This window comes from Ptychodera flava, chromosome 17, assembly GCF_041260155.1.
Source record: "Ptychodera flava strain L36383 chromosome 17, AS_Pfla_20210202, whole genome shotgun sequence".
Taxonomy (NCBI): Eukaryota; Metazoa; Hemichordata; class Enteropneusta; family Ptychoderidae; genus Ptychodera; species Ptychodera flava.
In genome coordinates, this window is record NC_091944.1 from 14,970,983 (window position 1) to 14,993,590 (window position 22,608).

Here is a 22,608-nt window from a genome sequence, read left to right on the forward strand (position 1 = left end):
AAATGTTTCAAGTGATGATTATTTGCCATTGATTTAAAAGTTTTACATTTTTATTATATTATTAGAACTTGGTCGGTATCCGACAATTTACGCATGTCATGTCAGAAAACCTCTGTTGTGTACATGTCCCTTTCGTCTCATTTAAAATTCGCGTATATATAAATTTGCGGGGAAAAAATCCCACGTACGTGTTTTCGGCTGTGCAGACGTACACCGATTAAAATGATGTAGAAAATGATCAAAATTCGCCATTGCTTACGGCAAATCACTTGAAAGGCATTGACTTAGATGGAAGCGGCTGTAATTCGATGTATCCTCCATGCTTATGCATTGAATTAGGCGAATAAATGCATTTTTTTCTCAATGCGATGTCTGTGCGAGGCCGGCATACCCCGCCTCTCATCACGAAACGCTGGGAAAAAGGCAGTGATCCTATCCACTGTTTTGCATGCTGTCAATATCGGCCAGTGATGTAAGTGTACACATATGTTCCAACGGTACTGTTTTCCATTTTTATCAATGTTAAATACTTACCTTCGCAAATGAAACCTTGGCCGATGAGACCCCATAACATATCTGTACAATGATGACAATATGTGGGCTTATGAAACGTCTTCTTCATAAAAATGTGTCCATGTCCAACCTCGTATCCATCTTTTTCGGCGGTCGGGTTCAAGTCTACCTGTGTACCGAAAAGTGAGGTTGCCGTTGTCGCCATCCCGTCCGAGATTTCCTGTAAATCTCCCTCGAAACTTAAGAACAGCTCAGAAACGACGACAAATCAGCAATCCTACAATCGAGGGCCGATCTCTCTATCGATCTCACCGACAGATGAACTGTGTTAATTTCAGCACAATTTTACGACGGTATGACCAGATACACCCAGAAAATCGAGCAATTTCAATGCCGCAGGCCAGTCCAATCGGGGTCTAATATTTGATGGTGTCTTCCAGAAATATTCTGTCACATTCATAGATAAAATCATCCATGATCGGCGCAAAACAGAGCGGGTTTTATAGTGTGGAGATACACTGCCACAAAATCTCTAATTTCCCTGATGGAGGAAATAGGCGAATGGATTGAACTGCGCATGCCTAATACGTTCCGCGAAGCACAACACCAGGACACTTTCATTTACATACTTGACCATATATATGTTCATATGCTTAAGATGCAAAATTTTAATGACAGCTGGAATGTAGGAGATTTTTCAGTGTACAACTACAAAGTAATGATTATTTTTCATTGCACTGAATATATGATAGTGCATTTGCAGAATTACGGTTGCATTCAACCTTGCCGTTCATGGTCGGCTTGTCTTATGTCTTATTTAAATTCTGAGGTTGTGTTCGGTCGTCATATGACGATATGAGGAAGATAGTGTGCTCAGCATTTGTCCAGATCAAATCTTACATCTTTTACGGTGAGGAGTGTTTTTAAAATATTCGAAAACCTTGTACCAATATGGAATGCAAAGTAGCACAGCTGTTCCGAGAACCTCGGTTCTGCTGCAGCGTGCCCTGAAGTAACCTTGCTTTGCATTTGTGGAATGGCATGATGTATAATAGCGCCCTCACATACCACCATGCACCATTGCACAAGCTGGACACTTTGAGTGGCCATCTCAAATCAGTTACATCAGCATACGCTTCAAATTCAAGGTCGTGTGGCGACGGCACACTTTCTTCATGGGAAATAGTGAAGCGTTGGCAAAACGCAAAATTTAAAAAGTACGTAAAGAGCGGGAGGCGATTGTCACCGATAGCCTATAGGACTACTAAGTACATAGGCCTGCAGGGAGGAACTGTGCTTAGGCGGCGTTCACAAATAACGAGGGGGGGGAGCTAGAGGAATCGCGATTGAAATCTGATATTTTTCAGATCTTCCCCCTCAAGCGATCAAAATTTTTCAAGACCCTCCCCCTTTATCATATAGCCGCATATTTATTAGGGATGTACGCAAAATAAAAATAAGGTAACGAGCACAATTAACGGCAGGTGGGGGGGGCTGGAAGAGAAAATATGTGGTGCATATATTTTTTACAGCCCCCCCCTAACACCAGCAAAAATTTTAGTGCCCCCCCCCCATCACCGGCAACAAAATTTTTGTGGCCCCCCTCCCCAAAAAAGAAAGATTACATAGGTACAAAGTTGTACACATATATATAATCCTTATAACTTTTAATATATGCTTTAGTGAAAACAACATTCTTGCATTCTTGAAATAAATAATAAACAAATAAATATATAAATAATAAACAAACAAAATAACATATGTTCAAGCTTTACTACTTGTAACACCTACAGCTACTTTTCAGTATTGTGTTGTGCTATTTTAATCTCAAAGAATTATGAAATTACCAAATACCTTATAAACAATCTACAAGTTCATTCAGTGCTGATATAGTTGTTATAGTTAAGCATTGATTTAGACATGAATTATTTTAATGATGACAGTGTTCACTGCACATCTCCAAGTTAGTCTAACAAGCTCAAGTCAATTTTCAATAATAATATTGCTCATTTTACACATAACAACTGCATTGTGAGGTTTAAGACTTGGTATTTCATCATGCTACAAGAAGTTTAACAAGGAACTCCAGCTTCAACAAGGAACAAAAATGCTGAAAAATATTCTCTGTCTGTCATGGTGTAAAAAATTTTGGTGGCCCACCCCTTACCCTCCCTGGAATTTTCATGGCCCACCCCAAGAACACTCATTTTTTTTCGTGCCCCCCCCCTCCCATTTTCTCTTCCGGCCCCCCTGCCGTTAATTGTGCTCGGTCCCTAAACATTACTGGGCAGTTCTGCTTGCAGATGTTCGACACTACTTGTTATTAGCAGTTTGTAGAGCTATATTTCTAAGCAAATTCTTAATTGATCCATTTTTAAACTTATCAGTGGACTTTTTAGATTTATCAGTCGAAGTCTAAGTCGATTTGAGTTCATCCAATTCTAGCCAGGTCAACGGTACCTGTTGACGAGCACACAAAATGACGATCATGAGATGGTACGCAAATTGTGATTTCCTGGCCACATTTAGCCAAAGTGTGAAAAACTGATGAAAGTGATCTACCCAAAAATATTGTTTTCAAAAGTAAAAGACAAATATAACTTGCTGATAAAAATTGACAATACTGGAAGGTTAAAATATTCCAAATACGCAAATTGTGATTTTCTTGCTACATTTTGCAAAAGTGTGCAAAAACTGATCAAGTGATTTACCCAAAAATATTGTTTTCAAAAGTAAAAGACAAATATAACTTGCTGATACAAATTGACAATACTGGAAGGTTAAAATATTCCATAAAATAAACGTTATAATCTCTGAAAATTTTGGTGTAATAATGACAGATTTAGAAAAAAATATATTCCTTTTGTCGTACATTTTTTTCATTTAAATTAGAGTCTTAACTGTTCAAAGTTTTACTTTTGTATTATATTCTGATGAGAATGTGAAAATTTAGAAAAGCAGGCATGGTGACCCCATCGTTTCAAGTTTCTTGAATATTTGATTATTCTCATATGCCAGAATTAAAAAATTCCTGATACTTTCAAGTCTCCTGGTCTTCCATAGCATGTGTTGCTCTCTGGCCTGATATTGTTTACAAGTATATTTCGTTGTTGGTCCAAACTTTTAATTTCCTTCAACTACATCGGGGTCAGAGCTATCTCTGTCATTGCCGGTGTGCAGTGACAGTGCAGTTGCAGAGCAGATGTGTTAACTTTAATAATTTTGACAATACCTTTGTTCAGTTTATACAACTGCGTTCTTGTTATGCTCCCTACAGCATTTTTATCTGTCCAGTATTCAGCTTGCCAACACAGCCTGGTTATGTGTACTGTGCTTTGTATCATTGGCAATTACATGACTTTCAGTCTGGACTCTAAGTCAATTATCACCCAATACACACTAATATACAGGCTTTGTTGACAAACTGAATATTGTGTGTTTCAGCATGCTGTCGGGAGACAGCAAGAGAAACTGCATGTGATATATTGCATAGAAATATTGAAAAAAATATCAACAGTTGCACCTTCTGCCCCGTTACTCTAGGCCTACACGGTTTTTTTTTTTACGTTTAAATTTTTTCGAGATAAAATGTATGAAATGTGACAAAATTGTTCTAGATTTTGTTTCATTATTACTAACATTAAACAATTGGATGACAATAAAATGTCATTCATTTTTCATTGAGTTACCTACCCAACCTTGGAATCGGAAAATGTAAACAGTAAAAGGAACCAAAACATTTTCAGGTCCCCTATAGGCAGAGCAAAAGTCCCCCTCTACTACCCCACAATTTTCGAATCCCCCTGAATCCCTCCAGCCCCCTCACCGTCTTTTTGTGAACACATCCTTTAGGCCATATCCTACAGCTTATAGATTTACGGTAAGGCCAAGAAAACAAAAAGTTTGTTTCTCATCCTAGACATATTGCAAAATGATATTGCAAATTCTTGTCGCCGGTGTTCAAAAAAATATAGACCCCCCCCCCCCCCGCATTTTTCGGAAAAAAAGATGACCCCCCTTTGTCAGACGAAAAAATTTGATGACTTCCCCCCCCCCCCCCCCCCCCGCTGAAAAATAACCAAAACCCATATGTCAAATTTACCCGCATGGTTTGGATTTGAACTACGGTACGCGGCGCACTTTATTCGTGTAGCAGAGATGCCAGTGCACAAACTTCTCAGCCACATCCGTTGAAACGTCTGTTAATTAGGACGACTGTAAGGCAATTTTTAACTTCATTTCCATAGACAACTTATGTCCATGGACATTGTATAAAGTAAACTTTATTGGAGTGGTTCGCCAAAGGCAGCCCTCCTGTTAAGTGGGTTATTGGCCATTACGTAAAGTCAACTTTATTCTAGTGGGCCACCAAAGGTGGCCCGCCGGTAAAGAGGGTCGATCATGGCCATTGCATAAAGTAAACTTTACTGGACAGGGCTGCTGAAGGCGTGCGGCCATTAAGATTGCCATGGGGTATTACATTAAGTCAATTTATTGTAGTGGGCCGCCAACAGGCGGCCCGCCGGTAAAGAGGTCGATCATGGCCATTGCATAAAGTAAACTTTACTGGACAGGGCTGCTGAAGGCGTGCGGCCATTAAGATTGCCATGGGGTATTACATTAAGTCAATTTATTGTAGTGGGCCGCCACAGGCGGCCCGCCGGTAAAGAGGGTCGATCATGGCCATCGCATGAAGTAAACCTAATTGGAGTGGGCCGCCAAAGGCGTCTGCCCGTTAAGAGGGTCATGGGTAATACATTATGTATTTTTACTGTAGTGGGCCGCAGCAGCAGCCCGCCTGTAAAGAGGGTCGATCATGGCCATGGCATAAAGTGAACTTTATTGTTGGTATTATGTTTTTGAAAATGTGGTGACCCCCCCCCCCCTTTCCTACCAGTGAAAAAGCGATGACCCCCCTTTGCGGATTCCAAAATTATGATGACCCCCCCCCCTTGGATTTTGCCGGGCCCCCCGGCCGTAAAAACTGAACGTTCCTACTTACGGACGTCTTCAGTGAAATATGTCGAAACCAAGCGACGATCTCTCCCCGGGGATCTGTACCAAGGGATCCATTCTACACATAAGAGAACTTTCATAGCCTGCAGCATTGACAAGGATCCGATCGAAAATTGTTCAACATTTTATGTTCTATAGTTGAGATTGAAGATTATCGTGAAGATCAACTCAATATTGACAAAGTGCAGTACTTGTCTGAATCAGTAGGCACTATATCACCAAAGGTAGATGCAAACTATTTCATTAGCTTCTCGAGATAATCCTAGATACCCACTCCCCTATGATAATTGCTTCTGTAGTTTTTTTAGGCAGACTTTGTCAAATTTGTTGTACAGTCATACAAATTACTCATGTACCGTCTTCTACACTTTTGACTTCCAAAGTTGTCCCATAAAACCTTCCGCCATATAGTTAAGTTATTTTTTTCTTTGTCAACTCCCATCGAGAGAGTCTGGTCAGATTTGTCAAATTTATTCTATTCGTCACACTGAAATGGGCTAAAAGTAAAATTGGATAAAATTGAATATGAATAAATAAAGGTTATGGGTCGAGTAATTTCCAGTCCTAAGCTAAACTACACATCGGGACCATGACCTCATTTCAAACTGATGTTTTCCTTATTCTTGCTCCTTGAAAATGGGATGCATCCTCTTCTCCTTCTCGTACGGAAGTGTTGAAACGCAAGTAGGCCTAGGCCTAAGCTTACCAACAAAGGCAATGCATTGTGTGTGTGAGTTGTACAAGTGTTAAAACTGACAAAAAATGCCTAGTAGGCTAAGGTACATCAAAAAGTTACAACATCGCTGATCGTGTTTACAAAATTGTGACTCCGTCTATGGACTTGATTAAAGGCTCCTATGCTGTGTCCAACTCCGAGGGCTGCCGACTGCCATGTTTCTCCAGAGATCAGGGGCAGCCAACCAGCATATCTCAAGAAACTGTATAAAGAGAGGTGTTTTCAATGTTCTTCGGTGTAATATGACATTCAAAAGAATTTTGACAGTTTTGAGCAACATAAATTTTGGAAGGGCAAATAAAAGCTCTTCAACTACCTCCCCATCATGGTTTAAAAAGCTTCCCCTCTCACCCACTCTTCTTTTTCCCTTTCCCCTCCCCGATACCAAACTCCCCAGTGCCCTATTTTCATCAGTGAGAAATGTCTGTTGTGATCGCAGCCTATGGCATTCAAGACATTGATCTAAAAAAAAATTTCTCTGTTAACATACTTTCCCTAGGCAGAAATTTGGAAGCGAAATATGTAAAGGGTACAAATTCTGCTGCGTCACTTGACATCGATGCGAAACGACGGGCCTATCGCCTGTTCTTCGCACTGATTTGTGGGATTCTGCCCTTTTTTGCTTCTGTTGTGCTGCTTTCTGCGCATGCGTATAACATTGAGCCGTTTCAAAACAAAGAGAGAAATACCGAAGAGCGAGGCCTAACTGTGACTCACTGCTTATTTCTGGTGCTGGATCACTCTCTGAATCATACTTCGGAACATCTGATATAGAAATGCATTCCTGTTGATGAATTGGAAGTTGGTTAGCAGCATGGCGTACTGGAGAATTAACCTTACCGCAGATTCGGATCCGTCGGACGACTCGGTGTTCTGTGCAGACGATGACGTTGATGCCATTTCCGCAAAGAGAGACTGCGACTCACAAGATTCGGTACAGGAAAGCAAAGAAATCTCCTTCGTGAAAGCGCTGAGGGATAAGTACTGTGAGGTACGAATGATGGTCACAATAATTCAGTCTGAATGTTAACGTAGTTTGGAATAATTACATAGAAGCACTCACGCAGTTTGTATATCGGATTCATTTCTATTGTATGTTGATCAGGTGGTTTTGTTATTGTTTTCACGTTAACTTCCGATAGTTTTGGATGTTGGCCAGCATTGCACAATCTATAAAACGAGGCCGAGTTGCTTCAGAACTGTAGTATAGATTTTCGACAATTTACTATGTTCGAAAAGAATATATAATTTTTGGAAGTGACAAAATCTGTACGTCACCTGTATTTATTGATCTCTGTCCCGCCTTTTCATCCATTGTTTGTGGTTCTGTAACTTACTTTCTGGACATGTTTGTTTGTTATTTATTTTTTAATAAATTTCAGAACAGGCTCACTTTACAGCGGCGAAATATTTTTATCAAAAGACCGTACATGTGCTGAGTGTGGAATTTACCACTTCAGAACACCTGTTATAATATTGTAACACCTGCGAGGTACTCTTAATTTTTCATCATAGAGATTGTGCTAGGGAAGGCCAGTCCCAGTGACCACTGTGGTTTATGTATGCTGTGACCAAAAAGTTTAGATAAAAAAGGCCAATCTTTGTATTTATGTGAAGATAGGATCCGCCCTAATCAAGTAAAATACAAGAGAAGCAGCTCCTCTTAAAAATAATGAAATACTATAATTTCTGATGAAAAATCTTCATTTTGAGTTATTAGCTATTTGTAAACATTGTTGACAAGTTTAATAGCACTGTTATCCACATTGGTTATCCCAAAGTGATTCACATTTTCATTCCAGCTTTGGTAAGACTTTTCTCTAGCAGTGTTCCATTGCTTTTGTCATATTGGGAGTGTGTTTGACTTTTTTTTACCAGGATGTGCAAGCCAGCTTTTCAGAATTGATTGACTATAAGTTTAAAGAGGACGAAAGTTATGAAATTCATATTAGTTTAATTAACAAAAGTGGACCATGTTCCTGCAGATAAATGTGCCTCACAAGACTGGAATGGATGGCTCTTGGTTGATATGTTTGCTATTGCCATTCTGGATGGGATTTTGCATATTACGCATTACATGCAATTTTATCTATATGGCCACAATCTGTTGCTCCTACAGTCAAATGCATGATGATCAAGTGGTCTAACTTACAAACATCACCTTGACTCCAGTCCAACAAATCTGCCGAGGTAAATTTTGCTGTTGTCATCAAATTTAGAAATACCACTTTGCCAGTATATTTATTTCATTTCTTTTCACATAGGAATCATTGACCATTGTTTATTTCAATTCACCTCGAAGACGAGCCTCATCCGCAGAGTTAGGATTCCTACAGAATGTGGTATGTACATAGTCTGTCCTTTCAGTCATGTTGAAACATAACAACATTACTAGATTTTTTGTGCAAGGCTGCTGTATTTGATCTATGGCAAAGTTAGGCTGCTGACATCATCACTCCAGATTGAAAGATGTACTTGTAATGCAATATTGCTTCAGTGGTGCTACAGTCTATGTGTAAATCAAGCTGACAGGTATAAAAGTGTATGAAGTGGTATAAAGGTAAGTTTGGTGGTCCCTTGATCTCTCCTGCTTCTGCTCACACTCCAAGCAGTGATCGCGCTTCAAGAAAGACATACACCCCTACCAAACTTGCCAAAACATGCCAATTTACAATATGTTCATTAAAATGAACATAAGAACATAACAATTTATTGTAGGTTACTATTGTCCCAGATCAAAGAATAATGAACAAGAGTGTTTTATTTTGCAGGGTATCTCCTCTTTTGACAAAATTTTGGCATGAATTCTTGTAGCATGACAGCATTCATGTACCCATTCTGTGGGAATGTTCTATGTTCTTTTCATGCTAAATAACTCACAGCGGTGGTGTTTATGTGAGTAACACTACTCCTTCTTGCACTGGGTCCTGTAGTCAATAGTAATAACTAACACAATTATGCTCATAATTTCATGCTTGCTAGTCAAGTAGCATTGCAAATCCCAGGCTGTAAACATTGTATAACTCCCATTTCTTTGAATTATTAGGTATTGGACAACTGTGAGATCACACATGCAGGTTTGCCCGGTAATGGGTTGAAGATGTTATGTCCCAATGTAGTAGACTTGGATCTGTCCAAAAACAACATTATTCAATGGTCGGAGGTTCTTCCCATCATGTTTCAGCTGCCTTTTTTGAAATTTGTGAACTTGAGCTTCAATAAACTTAAGAACCATCAAGTAAGTTTTTAATCTCCTCCAGCGATTAATGTCATTTGTATACAGGTTGGTACGTTTACAACTTAACAAACTGCTGTCACAAGCTTCATTTGGCATCCTAGTCATGTTAGAACATTTCACCAAATCTTCCAAGCAAATAGCTGGTGGTGTGCCTAGTTGACAACTATATATCATATTTGAATAGGTTGCATTTTCTCAGCAAATTCCTGCAATGTGTAACATGAATTGTGTTAATGAATGTGAAAATCTGCACAGTGATGCACATATGAGATACAGTGTTTTGTTAAGGGTGGCACCCTAGAGTTCACCCTGGTAGTTCAATACAGTCCCATGCTATTAGGGTACAAGAGTATTGGTAAAGGTGTTCCCAACTGTCTTCTCAAACGCTAGCAAAACACTGAGATGCATTGTGAGTCATGGGATGAGACAGCCTGTGACAGACTGAGTGATGCGGGTTTCACAACACCATGGTCATATCAGTCACAGTAATGTCTGTCTGTCTGTCTGTTTCTCTGTCTGTGGATACGATGTCTCAAGAGTGGCTCATCAGATGTGAAATAAGTCTGGTAGATAGATTCTATTTGAAAACGGCAAGACCTAAGACCTTTGATTTGACCTAAAGCAGTTACACCTCCTATGTAAAGTGCCGATACAATGGCAGCAGTAAAAGAAATTTAGTACTTCCATTTCAGCTAATATGTACATATTTGTGTAATTAATAATTTTAGGAATTGACCTGTGGTGAATGTTGTTCATTATTATACATCTACCATCAAGAACAATATAATTTAGCGAGCGCTAAAAAAGCAGTATGGAACGCCCGTTCTGTAACACGTACAGTTTCAAGGCACCCCATCCCCTGCGGCTGTATCTGCGCGTTCACTGTTGAACGGTTTCAAGGGACCCATTGGACGAGTGCCAGAACATGTCTTGCGCCCGCTTTGTAGGTACGTTTGTAGTGCACACACTATCCAGAACTTGCTGAAGTGCGTCTGAGATAGCGTTCCACACTTGCACTATAATGGGAAGAAAATTGTTGACACTTTACGAAAACGGTCATTACTCTGACAATTTGATGCCCCAGTCACGAATGTAAGATGTACAATAATAAGGTTATATTACAAAAATATCGCAAAGGATGCACTTAGACATTGGCGCTGTGCATCACCTTCGCTTCACGTCGGGCGATACGCTGTGCCAATGTCCTTGTGCATCCTTTGCAGTATTTTCGTAATAACCTCATGATCATAACAATTTCAATGAAGTTTCAAACTTGTGCTAACAGTTTTAATTTACAGGCGACTGCGTTATATACTGAAACACGTGAGCATTTTCAGTTCATATCTGGTTTTAAGCTATCATTTTCATTTGAACAAATTCCAAGCCTACAGTTAATTCATCAACTTCTATAAATCATATTCGAAGTAGAAAATTGGTACATGCCAAGCGGTGAAGTATCAATAAAATCAATAAAATATTCTGTATATCATCAGGGATGCCTGGAAAGAATTCAAGAGGAGTTTCCCGCCGTGGAAAATTTGGTACTGAATGGAACTGAAGTGCCATGGAAGGACGTCACCTCTTTGACCAGACATATGCCAAAACTGAAAGAACTACATCTCTGCACAAATGGTAATAGCATACATAATGTAAGGAGGCATACACACACAACAGCAAACAGGGTGAAAGTCAGGCTGTCTGACATGTCAACCAATAAATGGACAGGTTTGGTGGTATTTGAAGAATGTACACAGTAAAACTAGACAGATTTATGAGATTTATATATTTATTTCCAAAACATGTCCATCAAACAATATTCGCACAACATAGAAACATACAGAAGAATAAGCCTTATTCACCTTGACTTAGAGATCACTTTTTGTTTTGGTTACACATTTTAAAATTCAGCGTAAGAATAGCATCTTATGAAGAAGAACTTATCTTCTAAAGTTCATGCTATTAGTTCCAAGAAACTGATCAGAATGGGCAACCAAAACTATAACTAGACAAATCAGAGTGTGAGCAGGTGTACCTGCTTTTCAATTGATTTGATAGATATACTTGGCTATAGCTATAATGTTCAGTTATACCTGACAGGCCAGACACAAGTAGATGTCAAATGCTTAGAACAGCACAGGAACAGACTGAAATCAGTCACATACATGGACATTCATGATGTAGCTAGATATAGTTATGTGGCGAGATAGTAAACAAAGAGGAAAAGTGATAGGAAGAGTGGTAGACTGGTTGGTAGATAGATAGAGTGACAGATTACATGTAAGTGATAAAAAAGTGATCAAGTGCAGTTAAAAAGGAGTGACAGTGAGAGTACAAGTGACAGGTATAGATTGATGGTGATTGTTAGGTTGATGACAGTGTTAGAGATAAATTGGGGACTGTCAGTCTCATCAATCGATAGAATGAAATAGCCAGTCACAGAGACGGTTGGTAGTGGTTCACTAGATAAACAGATTATGTGTAGAGCTGCTATTATCATCATCAAAGAGAGAAACAAAAAATCTGACCGTGGTTTTTGCCTTTGTCTCTTTTGTAGGCTACACAGGAGTTGAACATAATAACCTAGATGATCTGCTGTCAGCGTTGTCTTCAGTACAGTGTCTCAGACTGAACAATAATAATATCACAAGGTAGAGTAGTGTGGAGTTCTCCTTTTGTACAGGTGTACCAGCGTTTTATGGATGATGCACCAAGACTATGCTTACTGACGATGACTGTGATCTACATGTACATGTACCCTCTGTGATTGTATGGTTCAAGAAATTTTAAGTCCTTTGTACGGTACATACCATCAAGACTAACCATACAATGGTCAAAAGTAAAAAAAATGAAATAAAAGTATAGAGTCAAACAGCCTGTATTCACATTTTAAATGTATCTTATATAACATGTCATTCTTTACTCTTCTTAATTCTTTGCGGTTTATCGGACAGTTGTTTCATTGCACCAAAGACTTCTACACTACAACACCTTGAAATGTTTGCCCTCCCCTCTCCCTCCCACTGCATTGGTAAGAGAGCATACACTGTCACATATGAAAACTCCAAACTTTGCCTGATTATTACAGGTGGGAGGCAGTTAGCAAGTTAGGAATTATGCCAGCCCTGAAAACTCTGATTCTGTCTGGAAATCCCTTGCAAAACGTGGAATGCCAGGAATATGTCAGTCTTGGAGAAGACGAACATGGCCATGGTGTTGAATGTAATGGTATTAATAGCAATGGTGACAGTGGTCACGATGTTGACGACCGCAGGGTGGAAAAGATAGCAGAGGAAGTTCAAGATTTCCTGGATTTTGTGGTAACCAGGGTTGTCAAGTTGAACTCGGTGTCGGATGAGGAACATTGGGAGGCCGAGCAGGAGAACTCGGAAAATCTGAACACTGAAGAATTCAGTGTGGCCATGCCAGTGAGGCTGAACATCGAAGGAGGAAGGGAGACAGTCAGATGTGATGAGAACAGAGCGGAGACTTCCATGGATGATAGCGTGGATGGAGAGATCTGTCAGGAATCTGATGAAGGGGCGGAGAGTAGATCAGAAGGTGGGAACTCAGTGAAAGCATTTACAGCATTGACAACACTGTGTGTGAGTGATACACATCTGTCGGATTGGTCTGCGTTTGAGGAATTTACAAAATTTCCCAAGTTGAACAATCTACGCATCAAGGTTAGTATTGGTAGTGTATAAGGTACAAACAACATCACATATGGGGTTCATCTGTGTGTTACCAAATGGTCATGAGTGGCATTTCTGCAAAACATCTCCGAATCAGCAAGGTGATACAAGTACTGTATATTGAAATCATTCCATGCTGACTGTTCAGAACAACGTCCTTTACAGAACAACAGTCGAAAGCCTACCTGACAGACATCTTTCTCTGAACGTCTGTTGTACACAATACTCAGTTAAAAGTGCATTATTACCTCAACAGTACTGGTATTCTGAAACAAAAATGCTTCTACTTTTAAATTGCAATGCTGGACCTCATTTTACGTAACATTTAGAAGATGATAAATTTAGCCCAACTGTTGCCATTCATTACAAATACCATTATGTCAACTTTATCATTTCAGTACAAAAGAGAGAACTTATGATTTGAAAAAATAATTTCATAGAAGAGAACTGTTGATTGAAAATATACATCATTGGCTCATTGAAGTTGTTGAATCAATTAAGGTAGTACGTGCCTCACAACTGAATGATTCAAACTTTTGCTCAAAGTCTCTTTAAGAAAACTTTAAAGCATTCTCTTTCAAATCAAGAATGAAAGTCAGGAGTCACCATGCCAGTTTTGGTACAAGAGAAACAAATTATCTAAAATTTACTGGTACTGTATAAGTGAAATTCAAATGGCCACCATCTGTTTGTTCGCTATGGAGAAAAATTTAATTTTGATTTCCACAAATATAAGACAGTGAATACTTTATTTACTCTGTAGTCTTTGAAATGAGTCCACAGAAACAGTAGACCTGAAAAGCATTGTCAAAAAGTTTAGTCTCCGAATATCTATCCCGAGGCATTTTCTACCATAAGGGGATGGACCAATAGAAAGTGTTGTGAGATATCTGATCAACAATGCAGAATTAAGTGCAAATCCTGAAGAGTCGCTATTTCAAGGTTCTAACTAACACAATATTTACAGTACCTAAATATCTGTAGTCAAAAGAAATGGGAAAACAAAAATAATTTGACAAAACTGATCATGTGTCAGTGGTGAATAAAAGCAGTGGTCTAGATATTAGAGTAGTTATGGTTGTTTGTAGCCTTTCATGGATCACTACTGATTCTGACTGATCATTTCTAATTCAAGTATTGCTGCAGCTTTCCGTCAGTTATGCTGGCAGCAAAATTCTATTTGATTTGCTAAATCCTGCCCTTCAGTTAACTAGATTTGAGCGCTTAACTGAAATATTGTTGTCAAACTTGCAGGGAATAAAATTACACCAGGACTTAACCTCCGAAGAAAGGAGAAAACTTTTCCTGGCAAGGTAATTCTTTATTATTGATCTTTTGCCAAAAATTACCAGAAATTTCTTATTGTAGCCACTGCTTCTATAAGGAAACCTGTTTTACCTCCCCTTGGGGATAACTCTAAAAGCCAGATTGTTTCCCGAATTTCAATATGGTCAAGTCTCACCATGGTGTTTTTTTCTAACGAAAGTTTGATTCTGATACTTTCAAGCTATACCGATAGTGTTGATACCAGTATTTGCTGCTTTTTTTTGCTCTTCATGATTTGATACAAAAAACCCAAAAAACTTGTCAATCATACTTTTGCACTATTAATTCTCAGTATTTCAATTGCTGCATGGGCTAGCACATCAGTCTTTTCTATTCATTCAGGCAGATAAAAACCTGAAATGCTTTGCATCCAGCATGCTGCGGGTTAAAATCAGTAAATGCATCTGTTTATATGTGTGCCAGACTGTAACAGTGTAGATTGTTAACAGGTGTGCATGTACACTATGCAGTGTTCTCCCTGAATAAGGTAACAGGGGCGTGGCGCCCTCTTGTAAATTCCGAGCGCCCCCTTGCAAGAAATGAAAAAAAATATTTTTTTGAAAAATAAAACAATAAAATGTACGGGGAAAATTGTTGACAGTGATTTACAAGCAAAATGCGAGCGTGAGCGTCGATCCTGCAGACTGCAAACGCAATTCTCATCGATCTTGCAAATCTCGCGAGTTTGTGATGTCATCCGAGATCATAAGCCCATGTGCAACTCATCGAAGGCAGCCATATTTGCATGGCTCAGTCAGTAACGTTACGTTAGCCACGGTCCCTCCATAGGGACCGTGCATTAGGTAACCGACTTAGCTGAGTAAACATGTCAAGGAGCTGGAGGGTAACCAAGGACAGCAGAGTACACTGAAGTTTTTATAGGAGGTTAGAATTTCGTTTGTGTATTCCTTCCAAAAGCAAAACAACCTAATTTTAGGCTCGGTCGGACTTGTATCAGGATGAGAACACGTGAGTGTAATGGTGATAATTTTGCCATCGATGAATAAATGTATGTCTCTAAGACTCGCTATGTTTTCGTTTGTAATAAAAGTTATGGAACACTGTTTCAGATCTCTTTTCCTTTGAGTTTTTTGTACGAAAAAAATCTGAAAAAATACTCCCCAAGCCTGAGTGTTATGGTGATAATTTTGACATCGATGAATAAATGTATGTCTCTCGCTACGTTTTCGTTTTCAAAAAATGAAATCTTCATAATTGAAATCAGTGAACTGTAATAAAAGTTATGGTACACTGTCTCAGATCTCCTTTCCTTTGAGTTTTTTATACGAAAAAAATCTGAAAAAAATGCTCCCCAAGTGCCACCAAATAACACCATTTTAATTGCTGTTTTTCAAAAGCTCCAACGGCAGGAGGGGGGACACCCCCCCCCCTCCTGACCTCCCCCCGCGACCGCTGAGGCGGTCGCTTGTGGTGCTTCGCACCACGTCTTCACCCTCTTCCAAATAATCCTGGGGAGAACACTGCTATGTATGTTTGTAGGTCCGTTATGTGTGCTTGTAGGTCGTATGTATTATTACTATAATGTGTAAATGTCATTAAACTGTGCCGCATCTCTTAACGATGTGGACATACATGTATGTGTGTCAGTTGTCATAAAGTATGATTTTCATTTAATCTTCTTATTGCTGTGATTACATGCATAAGTACCATAAATGCATATATCATTGAGTTGCCCATGAAATGGCTGTATATTTGCTTGAAATTAGCCACAGCAGATTGCAGGTTTCCCCAGTATAAATTTAAACAACTGAACCAGATGGCTCTCCCTGATGTCATGTCCTCTTTAAGGAGTCATTGAGGTCAACCACCCTCATTTTGATTTGAAACACATTTTTTTCTCATTCATCTTTTTGCATGTGTGAAATAAAACGGTCATCTAGATCAACTGCCCTCATTTTTGATATGAAATTATAGGGTTGCCTGGTAGGTCTTTTATATGGAATAAAACGGTCATTGAGATGAATGAACCACTTTCGTTTCCTGGTATATCTCTCACGCATATCGAATGAAAGGGGTCATCTAGATTAACTGTCCTCATTTTGATATGAAGCCATTTAGATCAACCATTCTCACTTTAATTTAAAAGCCATGGAGTATATCTTTTCTGTCTTTTTTTATTTTGTCATCATTTGATAAATGTATTGAGGTCAACTACCTACCTTTTAGTTTGACGTTCCAAAGTCATGCAAACGGTCTCACGTTTTATTTCACAGCTTACCTCACATCACAGTACTCAACGGCAGCGAAGTGTCACCCAATGAAAGAGAGAAAGCAGAGACTCACTTTGTCAGATATTTTGCAGACAAGGATAAGCCGCCTCAGAGGTACCACGACCTGGTCAAAAAATATGGTATGATGGTCTATCTATACCTGTATACAGCTGCTGGCTTTTGTCCAAAAAAGTGGTTTTGGCATTCATGGTGACAGTTTATCAAAATTTGATAGCCAAGTCAGCAATGTGTGAGATTATGATATACAGTGTTCTTTACCTTGTCACAAAAACTTTTTACATAAGTTTTAATTCTTTTATCACAACAATAATTAATTTTTTTTTTATAAATTTTACCAGGAAGAATTATGATGTAGCATTTTTTTGCCCCCAACATAAAATATAAAAAACATTGGCACAATTTATTTGGATCACATTTTACTAGGGTTTTCATAGGGGCCTCCAACTAATGTGCCTAAACCCTAGCAACTCTCTAAGCTACTAGTGATCAATGCAAAACATGGTCAGTGTTTTCCACCGCAAAACATTTTATCTTCTCATCTTCAGTCTTTCCGGGAAGGTAATAGTGCATGGATGTCTGAACTTTTTCAAGCACAGTTGCCCTTAGTTGACCCAATGTATCAATCAACATTTCTTACTTCACAAACACAGACAGATACCATAGAAATATCAACTCCCGTTTTGTGCTGTAGGTAATTTGAAACCAATTTACAAAGTTGACCTGGGTCATTCCTTGAAGAAGGAAGCTGATGTAACGTTTCTGTATCAGGGAAGACCTTTGCAAAAAGCCACCATTAAAGTCTTGGAGAGTATTGGAAAACTTAAGTTGTATTGCTCCAATCTGGTTCACCAACCTATCAGGTAGGTCACTGATATTTTCATGGCTTACTGATATTGATGAAAATGATGTGAGCGCTTAAGTAAACCAATGATAACATTTTTTACTCCAAAAGTTTGTTTTAAGTCCTCTTTGATGAAAACAATACTGTTCGCTTTTATTGAGTCAAGTTCTGCACATTATAAAAGTATTTACCAATTTGAAACTACCATGGATTTTCAAATTTTAAAGTCTAAGGTAACTGATTTCACATGTTGTGGCTTCTCTCGGTGTTTTTCCTGAAGCAGTTTCTAGAGAAACGCAGTGGATACATTTTGTCCATATTTAGATTATCTTGCTCCTTCAAACAAATTTGAAATAGGGCTTTTAAAACATATGACAGGAATTAGGATGCTTCTCATTCAGGGAGAGGTGAAAGACAGTGACACAGAAAGAAGAACAGTGCAAACAGATGGTACCATACCTTCCAGTACAAATTCCGTGACACAATTTGTGTGTCACAAACACAAGGCACTTTGATTTGTTACAGAAAGGGAAACTTTATGTAGTATAAAATCTCTCTGGAAAAAATAGTATCATTAAACACTTACATTTTGTTGGGTGATTTGGCAATTTCGTTGCCAGTTACAATGTTTCTTACCATAGTATATAAAACCATAGACTTTTTCGACCGAATGTTTTTGAAACTTTTTCTTTGTTTTTCACATTTCTCCAGGAAAATCAGAATCTATCACATGTCCAAATCCATGCTGGAAGATGACGGCCGACCAATTTTCCAGGAGCTGTTCCTGGAATCCCTCCCAATGAGCCGCTTCGATATCGTCGATGGTGATGAGATACACATAGAAAGAGTCCTATGAAACTTATCAGTGCTGACCACCTGTGGATTACACAGTCACAGTGAACGTGTATTTGTTCAACCTGCTATGAAAAGTCACTTCTGTTGATGTCTGACATTGATATATTTCCCAATCAGCCACATGAAATAATTTCTATTTCTATAAGCTGCAAGGGAAATAGGAAAGTACAAGAACCTGCAGACAAGGTTGAATCCGGCAGTGCTTTTGCTGGCAACCTAGAAGCTTGACTATTAAGTCACTTTCAAGTCTTTCCAAGTTTGGTAATGCCGTAAAAGTCCAAAATGTACATATTTAAGAGTGTATGTGTTTCACAGCAAAATTTTAAGTCACAAAAAGACATGTCAGTGTTCACTTTGATCGCTACTCTTTCTGAGTGTGTTAACATGTTTATTTGACATATGTCAGCTGTTGGTTCCTCATAGACAACAAGACAGGCAGCTTTTAGTTTTCAGGAATTTGACTCAAGCTGTTGAGATTAACTCATGAATGACACATTTTTACAAGGTGTGATTATATCTGAACCTGGGTGAACAGACTGACAGACAAGTTTAATATGGCTAGAGGGCGCTGTCCATGGTTCCTTTCTACAAAATTGTTTAACAATAATAGTGCAGTGTGTCTTTATTACCAGTACCATGGTTGAAAAGGCTATTGTTTTGAATGTTTCAGATGTGTGCTGTTTAATGTTGTATCCTATGCATTAATTTTTTACCATACATAGTCGTCATATTTAAGAATAATTTGTATTGGTTAATGTAGCTGCTGTCAGCCAATCAGACAGGGTTTTACATTGTGGCATGCTGTTGAGCATTCATACGTCTACTGGCAGATGACTCTGTGATACTGTTTGTGTTATTGTATAAAGTGTTTAAGTAAGCAGGGAACATATTTAATGCACCAAAGAATCCAGGGTTTACAAACTTCGCACATACTCATTTCATTTGCATATACCCATGCTTTATTTCTGTCTTTAAAACCGAGGTCAGTCGTGCTGTTTAAGCAAAACTCTATAAACCTGGTATGCTGATGAGTACTACGCCCTCTAGTGTTTGGTTCTGCCTACACAGTAGTCTGAAAGTAAAAATGATATTTCATTTACCCATTTCCGTTCTGTAAATATTATGCATAAATACTATGAATACTTTTTGTTTTCAATTATTTACATTTTTTACTTGTTTTATGCATTAATTAAAAAATCTGAATTCTGTTCTTTGTACCCCTCTGTCATGGAGACAAAGAGTTCAGAAAACATCAAATGTCAATTAGTACAAAGTCTCTCACAAGTACAATCTTTCATGGAACAAATAATTTTCTAGCTGGTGTGTATGGTATACACACCAGTATGTATCTGTACAGATAAGGTAGCCTTGATTGTGTGTGTAGCTTTGGTAATTTATGCTGTCAACAGTGGAAACAACAGAGAAGAATGGGACCAAACCAAATACTTTTGCTGTTTGTTTGTACAAGTATGTAGAACAAACTGATAAAGACAAACCAGTTGATAGCTTTAGCATTTGTAGCATTGTTTCTTGATAATTGGTGTTCAGAAAAACTGCTACAGCTCAGATATACATGGATGTTCTAATATTTTAAGTTTTAATTTTATTCCATTGACATCACAACCTTAGTTTCAGAATACCATGACTGAATTGGCATTACCTAGGGAGTCATGATGTCTACATGACTAAATTGGCACCAGCTAGGGGATCATGAAGTTCATTACTGAAGTGGTGTCACTGAATTGATAGTCCAGCTGCTATTGTGATATTATCAGTTATCTTGTATCAGAACAGTAAAGCATTATTTTGGTGAACAGTTACTGGTACATGCACTTGACCATATCACTGGAACTTTCTATCTCAAAGCCAAGGCCATTTCAGTTGTAGGTCTGTACCATAACATCATGCAAATCATGTTGCCTTAATTTGCCAGGATGCTATCGCAAAGTGGACAAGAAATTCCCTCCACTCAATAATGTTTACCAGGTAAATACACATACCTGGTAAATAGCCATGGTATGCCATGGCCATACAGTAGTAATATTTGTCCATATTATAGCAGTCTGGTGACATATCAAGATTGCTGTCGTAGAACATCTGAAAATATGAATATTTGTAATGAGATCTCAGATATCCCGTTGCTAGTTTTATCATGTAGTGGATGAAAATCTCCATGTTGCGATTAGCAGGTGTAATCATACTGCTGAGCAAATGAAAATTCTAATGACTGTCTATGGCACTTTTTAAACATGGACATTTAAGGTTGATATATCTCAGTGTTTGTGCAACGTGGAAAGGGTTGACAGTATAATAGTCACTTGTCATCTTGACATAGCCAGACTAATTAATCAGATATAGATAAATATTCTCGTTCCAAAATGATAATCCATAATTAATGGTTTGCTGTATGAAGATACATTATGGTCCAAAAATTTGACAGTGGCTTGAAATTTACAGCAGAAATGTCTTTTCCAAGTTTGCTAGAATGACATTTTTACAAACAAAATTTTTTTTGTTCTTTATATGAATGAGTATGTAGTATTTACACATTTCATGATGGTCCAAAATGCAGTTTTCAAAGTCTTTAGTTCCGTCTACTGGTATGTTTTATTATGAGTTGACTACAGAGAAACGGAAAACCAATGCACTGCAAAAGTCTGCAATTATGAATGCAAGGGTAGTTATAACTTTTTGTCCATTTTATCAAGTCTTTTCTGTAAAATAAAGCCATTGTATTGGAGGTGCCAATAAAACACCCACCCCAATATCTCACCATTCTATATATGCAAAGTAGAACTAATGAATTTCAATTTACGGCAAATTTCAGAGTTGATTTGACAATGAGTACATGTTGATACCTCATAAGTTGCTTCATTGCACAGCCCAGGTAGATTGTACGAGACACAAATATGATCAATTTAAATATAGTACATATATTGCATATGTATATTTGTCTAAATGTGATTTCAGCACTGAGTGTTGCCAATAATCAGGTGGGCATTTAAAAAGGGGAGTGGACGCTCTGTCCTAACACCTTCAAAGTGTTTTAATTTGTCCTTTAAGATCTGCTGCTGTGAGGTAATGTTTGAGGCATTTTCAAGACACGTTCCAATTTTAAATTCAAAGCTCTTAGAATATAACATGTATTATTGATTTGGATAAGATGTTCACATATCCCATTACTAAATTTATCCTCAAATTTTGCTGTAATTCACCAATGAAACTTGTATGGCATTTTAGTAATCAGGCATTACAACAAGAAACTGAATTTTTGTCTTGGAAAAATTGTCAAGTGTGAACCACTATCAAGATAATCAGTATGAAGGTTGACATGAATTTACTCTGGTCAACCAGCTGCTGTGATATTTTGTTATATTTTATATGACATGTATATTAAAAGTCAAATTTACTGTTCTTCAGTGAAATTTACATCAATACTTCTTCAGCAAGAAACCTTTGTCATGAAGGGGGCCTTTTCTTATCACGATGATTGTGGCTCAATCTGTATCATGCACAGAATATCCAAGCTACAAGAGCCTACTTGTGATCAGACTTACAAAACGTTATCAGGGAACTTGGATAGCAACTTTAAAGGATACTCGGCAAACTGATATCTGAACTGAAACAAAAGTTTGCAGAACATAAATGTTGGCAGACTGCCACAATGTCCCTGTGTGAACAGAAATAACAAGGGCGCCCTCACATGACAACTTTTTTAGCCCAGTGAGGACAAAATGGACATATTTTCACACAGAATCCCTCCAAATATGAACGAAGGACCATATACAAAATCACACAAAAATTTGTAATTCATAATGTTAATTGAAATTGTAGAAAATTTCACAATGTTGATGATATTGGAAACGTATAAAGAGATGAAAACCAGAATATCAGATGATGATATTGTATATTTTTAAGAAATATCAACTACTATAATGTAAATTTTTAGCATAGACGTGTTACGGATTGTACAGGGCATACATGTACTTGCTTATCTGTTCAAGATATCATACACTGAAATTGTTTACTGTCTTCATGTACTGCAGTGTTATGTGGCATTCCATAATTAAAAATAAACATCACCCATCGTAAGTAGTGCAGATTTTTGTACCTGTGTACTTTCTTAAGCATCCTTGGGG

General features: G+C 38.1%; 2 protein-coding genes across 13 annotated transcripts in view; one reads left to right on the plus strand and one right to left on the minus strand.

Moving 5' to 3' along the window:
- LOC139115546 (diacylglycerol kinase theta-like) overlaps window positions 1-1,088 on the minus strand; it is a 90,441-nt gene extending 89,353 nt beyond the window's left edge. For all 11 annotated transcript variants that reach the window (XM_070677754.1, XM_070677755.1, XM_070677752.1 and 8 more), the window contains exon 1: window positions 535-1,088. In XM_070677754.1, the coding sequence (XP_070533855.1) occupies window positions 535-718 (184 nt within the window). In that variant the 5' untranslated portion in view covers window positions 719-1,088. The remainder of the gene's footprint in view (window positions 1-534) is intronic.
- A 5,823-nt stretch (window positions 1,089-6,911) lies between these two features.
- Window positions 6,912-22,569, plus strand: LOC139115547 (tubulin-specific chaperone cofactor E-like protein). 2 transcript variants are annotated; one of them, XM_070677756.1, is made up of 10 exons: window positions 6,912-7,256; window positions 8,530-8,607; window positions 9,312-9,503; window positions 10,997-11,135; window positions 12,058-12,151; window positions 12,589-13,186; window positions 14,450-14,508; window positions 16,756-16,892; window positions 17,465-17,633; window positions 18,326-22,569. In XM_070677756.1, exons 1-10 carry the CDS (start codon window positions 7,056-7,058, stop codon window positions 18,468-18,470), a joined length of 1,812 nt encoding a protein of 603 aa, XP_070533857.1. In that variant the 5' UTR covers window positions 6,912-7,055; the 3' UTR covers window positions 18,471-22,569. The 2 variants fall into 2 exon arrangements, with proteins under 2 accessions (XP_070533857.1, XP_070533858.1); XM_070677757.1 differs by lacking the exon at window positions 17,465-17,633 and having other exon boundaries at window positions 6,923-7,256.
- The last annotated feature ends 39 nt before the right edge of the window (window positions 22,570-22,608 follow it).

Bases quoted from the DNA above. Each gene is read 5' to 3' on its own strand.
- LOC139115547 (XM_070677756.1), top strand. From the start codon at position 7,056: ATGAATTGGAAGTTGGTTAGCAGCATGGCGTACTGGAGAATTAACCTT. The intron at 9,504-10,996 runs GTAAGTTTTTAA...GTATATCATCAG, and splicing joins ATAAACTTAAGAACCATCAA to GGATGCCTGGAAAGAATTCA. The intron at 16,893-17,464 runs GTATGATGGTCT...TTTGTGCTGTAG, and splicing joins CGACCTGGTCAAAAAATATG to GTAATTTGAAACCAATTTAC.